General features: G+C 40.9%; 1 protein-coding gene across 1 annotated transcript; it reads left to right on the top strand.

The window, feature by feature from the left end:
• Positions 1-926: 926 nt before the first annotated feature.
• Positions 927-9106, top strand: fstl3 (follistatin like 3). Its single transcript, XM_089001461.1, has 5 exons — positions 927-1145; positions 2025-2204; positions 6803-7018; positions 7613-7840; positions 7923-9106. The coding sequence occupies exons 1-5, from the start codon at positions 1079-1081 to the stop codon at positions 7973-7975; spliced, it is 744 nt and encodes a 247-aa protein (XP_088857587.1). The 5' UTR covers positions 927-1078; the 3' UTR covers positions 7976-9106.
• The last annotated feature ends 727 nt before the right edge of the window (positions 9107-9833 follow it).

Here is a 9833-nt window from a genome sequence, read left to right as displayed (position 1 = left end):
GCATCTTCCTTCTTCTAAACTCTTTGCAGTGTTGAATCAAGAAACCATAAAATAACAACCATAGCGAGGGAGCCAGCAACGGTGACCCCGTTCAACCGGGAATACCTCAAATAGATAGAGTTAGCTAGCTAGCTAGCTAATAGATGACTAATAGATAGCTAGCTACCGAGCAAGCGAGCTATTTAGACAGCTAATAGAAAGCAAATAGATAGATAGCTAGGTAGCCAGCAAAGGTAACCCCGTTCAACCGCGAATAACTCAAATAGATCAAATTAGCTAGCTAGCTAATACATTTTTTTTTTTTAATCTTGGAGAAAACCAGAGTACCCGGAGAAAACCCACAAAGGGACGGGGAGAACATGCAAACTCATTAACCGGTTCACCACTATGACTGCATGTGATTCCAATTTGATAATTGCATCTTCCTTCTTCTAAACTCTTTGCAGTGTTGAATCAAGAAAATAATCACTGTTCAAATAAATCTGAAAACAACTGTACATGACTGAAGGACATGGAGTTGGTGAAAAACAAATCCACTGTAATGACTTCAGGTTGCATCTCCATGTCGTAATAATTAAGCAAAATCAAGTGCTTCCCCAAACATTTCAAGAAGTCATTGGAACAATGCTGCCATCAATGACAAAAATCCAAGCTATGCCGCTGGACTTAATAAGTCTGTAATTAGACTTTCATGAAGCTTATGAGGTCATAGACATGTCCCGTGTCTGGCGCACAGAGGTATCATTTCCCGACTAGAAATTGAGTCAGCGTCAAAGTGTCGTGCCTGGCCCTTCTTCTTACTGGCTGAGAATAGCGCCCATCCCAGCAGCATAATTCCATCTGGGCTAAATATTTATACAGAGGAGGAGGGTAGAGGTGTGAGGGGAGAATAGGGTGGGGTGGGGGGCCGGATTCTACATCACTTTAGCCACAACACATTCATTCACATAAGGAGAAAGAAGTTTCAACACCAACTTAGTGTGAGAAGGTTAGCGTCGGAGAAGCAACATTTGTATCCCTTCTTTTTTTGTGATTTATTTTTTGGGGTTGGAAGTTTGTTTGGGAAGGACAGCACAGGATGAAGAGCTTTGTGATATTCGCTGTTACTCTCGCTTTGTGTCAGATTGGGAGGAACCCTGCAAGTGGTAGGTTCACTTTGGATTTGTAATCACATGAATTGGTGCATTTATTGACGTTATTGTGCAAAAAGACCTTGTAAAAAATACCATAAATCATTAACAAAATAAAGCTAATGGATGAAGCTAGTTCAAATATATTGACCTTTTATGAGCTGAGTTTCCCAAATTTAGGCTTGGAGATCTGTCTGTGATTTTGTTTTTGGAGTATGTATTTTTATTTTTGCAGGTTTGCCATGGTGCATAATTTAGTGGAAAAGTTATTTTTATTTAATAAACTGGTTTTAATGAATGAATCTTTTGGTGGTTATATTTAGCTTACAAAGGTCAATGCATTTGGCATTACGGTACCATATCATTTTGATATACAATATTTGTGTGAAGGAAATTTTTAAAGTAAAAAATGTCTGGAAATGTGGACAAAAGTCACATCAAAGAAATTATAGTTAACCCGTGTTATGATGGTTTATCCATGACTTCTCCTTGGAATCTATTGACCTGACTAACCTACCTTTTTACTCAGGTAATCTAGTTACAAAAATCTGATTACTGGGGGATTAGCTCCCTATCTGTGGAATCATTTTACCCAATTGATTGTTACTCTAAACTCTCCAGCTACCTTCCTTCTGTGCCAACTTCATACTTATATACACAGCGATTTCACGACCTACATACTTGTGTACAAACAAGATATTCTAAGCATATGTATGTATGAACACAGTTCATACATACATCTCTACCGTATATCTATATATACATATATGTCCTATACAATATATGCCCTACAGTAATCTCTCCTCAGATACTCTACCCATCAACCCACCCGATCTCTGTGCCTGCCAACCTATTGAGTCTATCTGTCTGACTCACCATTTGTGATTTTTGCAGCGGGAATGTGTTGGCTTCAGCAGAGCCACCGCTGCGACATGGTGCTGATGAGGGGTGTTACCAAAGAAGAGTGCTGCGGGGGTGGCCGGCTGGACACGGCGTGGTCTAACACCAGCCTGCCCATGAATGAGGTCAGCCTGTTGGGTTTCCTGGGCATCGTCTCCTGTAAACCTTGCAAAGGTAAATGTCACTATTTCTGCTTTTTGAGCTAAAGAGCATTGAATTGCATTGCATATCAATGAGTGATGTCTCCGGGGAACCATGTATCAGTTTGTGATATTGCTCATCCCTTTTCGGATCAAATGTGAGATGGGTCCAATCACAATGGGATGCACCAGGGAGTGTTCGCCGGCAAATCACAGGCGAGCCAAAATCAATATAGTTTGCCTTGCTTTACGATAAAGGATATTTGGAGGAAAATGCATAAATATTTTCCCCAACACAAAGTACGTGCAAAGTGTATTTGCTATCCAAAAGAATAAGTCACATGTTTGAACTACGTAGTTATTAATGAAACAACATACAGTAAAGTCTCGTTATATCGATATTCTCGGGAGTCGGAAAAAATATCGATATAACCGGACTATCGATATATCCGATCCTGCGGCATGTAAATTTCTCCTTGAGTTCATAGAAATAGTATCGTAATAAGCAGTACTATCGATATAACCGATATCGATATAACGAGACTTTACTGTAGTTATTGCTTAAGTTACTGTTGTGTAAAACCAAAGTGTATATAAGTTTTTGTTTGTAGCGAAATTTTTTTCTTTTGGTTATCTCCAGGTTGCAACATGAAGTTGTCAATAATCCCTGAATATAAAAATACAGTATGTGATTAATGTACCCTCAATAAAGAGACACGGTGCAGTAAAATACAATACAATACAATACATATTGATTTATATAGCGCTTTAACAACAGCTGAAGCTGTAACAAAGCACTTAACATGGACAGGCATCATATACAGGAAATAAAGCAGTCACAAAGATAGTAGAAAGCACCAGGGAGTGAAACCAAGATCAAGTCAGAATCATTCGGAGTCAAATGCCAAAATGTTGCATATAGAAAAAAACAGCAAAATTACCAGTTTCTGAAAAGTTGGCATTTCTATTAATACGTTGCGTGAAATGAACATTTGCTTTGATACTTCTCACAGAGCTCACATATCTACTGTACTTTGTAAATCATTATGGTAAACAAAGTGAAGCAAATCGACCCAAACACTCAGACACATACAAAGTGAGTGCTGCATCAAATTCGAGAGTGCATATTACAAAACAAACTGTGCAGGTGTACCTAATCTAGCAGAGTAATTCATTGTGAAATGAGTTTTGATCAGGTTGTGCAATTTGTAGCGATTTAACTCAAGTTTGAGATGTGGCTGGTTAACAAAAAAACAAAACAAATAAATGCAGATGACACACACACATATGCAGTTTCGGGGGCTCCTCATAATTCCATCCAGCTGTCTCGTGAGGTTCATCCAGGTTCACTTGAACCGATGAGTTAAGTGGTCATGCAGTTCATCTGGACTAGATACCAAACTCAAGGAAAGAGGTGTGTGAGCTGCATCAAGGGTTACCATGAAGTACTGATAAAAGAGTATGAGTATTTCTGGGACATAACGTGTGATTTAAGGTCATCCATCTTTCACAATGGAAAGGGAGTAAGAGCAATCCTGGACGACAACCCTGAATGAACATCAGCTGAGAGTTTTTTTGCTTGGCGATATCTGGAATGTTCAAAGTGTAACATTTTGTGCATGAACTGTAATTTTTGGGTCCCAGTCTGGTTGGTCACTGATTACAGAAAAGTAAAAATTCCCATTCACATCTCCGGTTAATTTTTAGTCTTCAATTAACCCAAAATGATTTTTTTCGAAATGTGGGACCCAGAAGAAAAAAAATGCAAGCATAGGGAAAAACACATCTATATACATATTGCACACAAAAAGGGCTAATATTCAAACCCAAACCTTTGAACTACGAGGCAGATGTAAGAACCGGTTTTCACCATGCTGGCTTTGGTTTCTTCTACTCACACGTCCATGTTAGAAAACCAAAACTTCATGTTGTGATGTGAAATATGCTTTGGCAGAAAATGGAATGTGACATTTTATATGTTGACAGACAAAAACAAGAACAAGAGGACGTTTGTGAGGACCGTCATATATAGGATTTATATATATATAAATCCTCGTCTCACCCACCATGGGTGGTGTCGGTCCCCCATTTCAGCTCGGGTCCTCTACCAGAGGCCAGGAAGCTTGAGGGTTCTGCGCAGTATCCGTGCTGTTCCCAGCACTGCGCTTTTCTGGACCGAGATATCCGATGTTGTTCCCGGGATCTGTTGCAACCACTCGTCGAGTTTGGGGGTCACTGCCCCGAGTGCTCCGACCACCACAGGCACGACTGTCACCTTTACCTTCCAGGCTCTCTCCAGCTCCTCTCTGAGCCCTTGGTATTTCTCGATTTTCTCATGTTCCTTCTTTCTGATGTTTCCATCACTCGGGACCGCTACATCCACGACAACGGCTTTCCTTTCCCCTTTATCTATGACCACGATATCTGGTTGGTTGGCCATTACCATCTTGTCGGTCTGTATCTGGAAGTCCGATCTTTGCTCGGTCATTCTCCACCACCTTGGGAGGTGTTTCCCATTTTGACCTTGGGGTTTCCAGTCCATACTCCGCACAGATGTTTCGGTAGACTATGCCAGCCACCTGGTTATGGCCCTCCATGTAGGCTTTCCCTGCCAGCATTTTACACCCTGCAGTTATGTGTTGGATTGTCTCAGGTGCCTCTTTGCACAACCTACACCTTGGGTCTTGTCTGGTGTGGTATATCCCTGCCTCTATGGCTCTGGTGTTCAGGGCCCTGCTCTTGGGCAGCCAGGATGAGTGCCTCTGTGCTGTCCTTTAGGCCAGCCCTCTCTAGCCACTGATAGGACTTCTTGAGATCAGCCACTTCTGCTATGGTTCGGTGGTACATCCCGTGTAGGGGCTTTTCCTCCCATGATTGTCCCTCTTCCAGCACCTCATCCTCTGTTCCCCATTGTCTGAGACATTCTCTGAGTACATCATCCGTTGGAGCCTTCTCTTTGATGTATTCATGGAGCTTGGATGTTTCATCCTGGACAGTGGCTCTCACGCTCACTAGTCCCCGGCCTCCTTCCTTACGGCTTGTGTACAGTCTCAGGGTGCTGGACTTGGGATGGAACCCTCCGTGCATGGTGAGGAGTTTTCGGGTCTTAACATCCGTGGTCTGAATCTCTTCCTTTGGCCACCTTATTATTCCTGCAGGGTATCTGATCACTGGCAGGGCATAGCTGTTTATTGCCCGGGTCTTGTTCTTGCCATTGAGCTGGCTTCTGAGGACTTGCCTCACCCGCTGGAGGTATTTGGTCGTAGCCGCTTTCCTTGTTGCTAGTTCAAGGTTGCCAATGGCCTGTGGTATACCAAGGTACTTGTATATATATATATATATATATATATATATATATATATATATATATATATGTGTGTGTGTGTGTGTGTGTGTGTGTGTGTGTGTGTATTTTTTTATATATACCACTAAACCCATAAATTACATACAGTTTAATAAACACATTAGTTGAAGTGTGGTACTATATTTTTCATAATTTTAATATTGCATTTGGAGGATTAAAACCTGAAATCGTCCATCAAAGGAAGTTTTCATGGGAACAAACAGACATTTTTTCTCATTTTTTTTTCTTCTGTGGATTCTGCTACTCCTCAATTTACACTAGTGAGCAAAACGCTGGCAATGTGGCTCATGTTCTTTATCTCTCAGGATGTCAAATTTTCCACAAAAGTCATTTGAACTCCTCGGACTGCCGCTCCGCCTTCAACCTCCCGCCTGTGTGGGAGCTTAGGCCGCGTCATTGGACGTGTTATGAAAACACGGCAGGCCTGCATTCCATCCTGCGCAACACCCTGGTGTGCACCACACACCAAAAGTGATTGTGCTTGTTGTAAATATCAGGCAAGGTTAAAATTTGTCACATCGTTCATTTTATGAAGGAGAGTCACCTTCAGCTTTGTACCTCTGGTGTTCCGTGAGGGTTGTTTGCCTCAGGATGTCCTGTTTCAGGACCGCATAAGGATTCTCGGCCGGAGGGTCGAAGATGACTACAGATATGATGTGCAAGATCTGGCCAGTATGCTCTTATCACTAGTAGCTAGTGATATGATGATTGACTAGTGACAAGCCAATCATGTGACGAGCCAATCATAGTTTGCGAAAACACTGATGTTTCCAGTGCCTTCCAGCAGAACTTGGGTTGCCAACTCGAAATCTGATTGGTTAAAGCAACAGTTTCATCAACACTTACTTTATGCGACAGGGCTTGCAGAACTGATTATGAAGCCATCCGGGTAGATTTCTGACCCTAGTAACAAATGATGGCTGGAATGTGATTGGTTTACAGGGGAAAAGCAATGAAAGAAAGCTGAAAGACAATTTGGAATTATTTAATAAGAATTCATGGACAAAATATAATTCACATTAGTCTGTGATTCAGATATTTTTAGGCCAGCAGAGAAGGCCTTACTGGCCCTGACGGCCCACCAATGGCTTAACATGTCATCAGGTAACAACGTGCATGAAAGGGTTAATCAAGGTGTCACGCCGAGCCTCCTCATTGACAACATGCTCATTCCTGCGCCATTAACAATATTCAAATATTTCATGACGACTTACATTATTTTGTTACATCCCTTCTAACATGTTTGAAAACTCCATCTTCTTTTGCAGAGACATGCGAAGGCATAAAGTGCGGCATTGGAAAAGTGTGCAAGATGAAGATGGGAAGACCGCAGTGTGTGTGCGCTCCAGACTGCTCCCACATCGGACGCAGGAATGCAGTATGCGGTAGTGACGGAAGGACATACATAGACGAGTGCATCCTACTCTTGGCCCGCTGCATGGGACATCCCGACCTGGAGGTCATGTACCAGGGCGAGTGCAAAAGTAAGCGGATGACCTGACGGAAAGTTTGTATTCAACAATTAAAAGCCAAAAATTGTAATGGGGAAGATTCATGAAGGGATTAATAATACATATTTTATCATTTGAATATGCAACTGTCAAACTTTGGTTTTGCCGCGGGCCACATTGTTGTTACGATTTCCTCTCGGGGGTCATTAAAAATTTGGGGAAGCCATTACAATGTTTAAGCCCCTCCACATAGTACATATAGAGTGCACAACAAAGTAATGAATAACTACTTTTCAAATTTTAAAAGAAAAAACATTGACTGTTTTTATGGTTTAATGGGATAATTTAAAATTTAGGTTCAGACTTCAGCAAGCATCATGGAATCTCACAAGTTTGATTTGTTCACGGGCCGAATAACATGATGTGGCGGGCCAGATTTGACCCCCTGGCCTTAACTTTGAAAGAAGTGGTTTATTTTAACACAGACTAATTTATACTTTGTGTGAACAAGGATTAAATCCAACTCACAATATTGAGCAAAAAAAAGACAATTGATTGTGAATGAGTAGTAGCCATGACAGAATGACAGAATGACAGAATTGATTTTTTTTTGTTGTGTTCCCACAGAGTCCTGCTCCAATGTCGTGTGTCCGGGAACGCACACCTGCGTGACGGACCAGACTAACAGCGCCCACTGCGTCATGTGTCGATCCACACCTTGCCCTAAACCGCTGACCTCTGAGCAGCCCATTTGCGGTAACGACAACATCACCTACCCCAGCGCCTGCCACCTGCGCCGCGCCACCTGCTTCCTGGGCCGATCCATAGGAGTCCGCCACTACGGACACTGCAACAGTACAGACACCTCAAAGTAAATTAACTTCAAAAATGACTTGCTCAGCTTACCATCACTCTTCCTTGTGCTTCTACCTTGCAGGTGCTCCAAGGAAAGCACGTGTGTTTGACCCAAGCGAAGAAAACGCAGTTTAAAAATCGAAAAGCTGACCTCTGTTGTGTTTATGAAAATCATTCCCTCAATATTCTACACAGTTTATTTGATTTGGAAAGCAGTAGAAATGCGTAGTGGAGGTGCGAGGGGAGAAGTTGTCCCATGTTGAAAAATTTGGGGGTGTGCAAAATTTTGACTTTTTTTTGTAACGGTCATTATATCGTGTATTGCTTAGGAGTCCTTGTTTTTTTGTTTTGTAAAATATGTTTATGTAAAGTGATGAGAGTAATGCACCACGCCACTATCAAATTTTTGTCATTGCCGCACATCCCCATAGTCCAACATGATCAAAAATGACAACATAAACTATGCTGGAGTATGGGGTAGTTGACACAGGTGGTATTTTAAAGACACATAGGAATAGCGGCTGTAGCGCAGTGAGAGAGAAGTATGCTACATCAGCAAGTATTGGGTTATTTTTTTCAGGGGGGAGCCATTGTCACATTATGCCAGCGTGTGTTGAGGGGCTCTGTTGAAAAATAGATGCGACATAGTCATGGGCAGATGAACACATAAAGACAAACAGAAGACCGCGAGAGACGTGTTCATTATTTATTGGAGAAAGTACCAATCGCTATTTATGATTTAATCCTAGTAACAAAGGCAAATTTATCCTTGGGAAGGCTGAAGCAAAAGTATATTTATTGTTGTTTGTTTTTTAATCCTTTGCCACTTGCGACTGCATTTTTATGGTCTTGTTTTATGGCAAAACAACGTGTTTTCCTCATTAAATCGATGAGATGAAATCTGGGTCGCCGGGCGAAAAGTTTATAGCTATGGTAATTTCAAAGCTGCGTGAGGGATAAAGTTGTTATTTAACATGTTTCTTATAGTCAGCAAAACCTGTGCCTAGAAAACATTGCATGTTTACATTACGGAAAAATATGCAAAATAGTTTTGAGCATGTATTTGATATCAGTGAGATTCATCTTGAGGTCATTGCACGTTGTTTTCGCTAGATTGACAATTCTGCATTGGTTTAGTTCTACTAGCATGCTAAATTATACTTGTTACCAAGGACTATGAGTGTACAATTGCAATGATTTTAAGATGGCTATCAAGGGTGTTCAATAAATTCTCAAGTGACTTTTCATCAACAACCACCTTCCAAAGTTTCCTCACATTGAACTGTTTTGTTTTGCTTTTGCTTTTCCAACAATACCTCCACTGTGGAATGCTAGCCTTTGTTTTTCTTTTATTTTGTAAATACGCACAGGCTTTTGTAGAATGTGGCCTGCTCTTGTTTTATTTTATTTTTTTATTTTGGCTCCATCAAAATGTATCGCAATTCCCCAAAAGAATGTAATGGAGGATATCAAATTAGTCTACGAATGGACCGCAGTAACCACCACTTGATGTCGTGCCATCAGGGGTGAGTCAGATCTGTGTCGTGTTGATGGCCTCTATGAACTACCCCGAGATCCCACAGTGAAAATTTGAACTGAGCATGTGAAGTTGTCTGCGTGTATATATATATATATATATATATATATATATATATATATATATATATATATATATATATATATATATATATATATATATATATATATATATATATAATCTACTGTGAAAAACGCAACTGTAATAAATGCATCCTATTTTTGTACTGCCGTTTTCACATCATAAAGTTATTACTCTAAGACTTGCTGTTGATCTCACTCGCTATAACCACTACAAAGAAATGCAAATATTTATTAAATATGCATGCAAATCAGAATTCGTGAGGAATCACAGTACTCCTCCCCAAGGTAGCCCAACTGGCCAAACAACTAGATTCGGAGACAGGGACAGCTGAATTATTTTCGCCACAAGAAGGCCAAAAACCTCTAAAAAAGG

Source organism: Hippocampus bargibanti, linkage group LG07, assembly GCF_051943395.1.
Source record: "Hippocampus bargibanti isolate YZ-2025 linkage group LG07, ASM5194339v1, whole genome shotgun sequence".
Taxonomy (NCBI): domain Eukaryota; kingdom Metazoa; phylum Chordata; class Actinopteri; order Syngnathiformes; family Syngnathidae; genus Hippocampus; species Hippocampus bargibanti.
The sequence above is the reverse complement of the archived record's forward strand: the minus strand, read 5'-3'. Positions and strand labels throughout refer to the sequence as shown.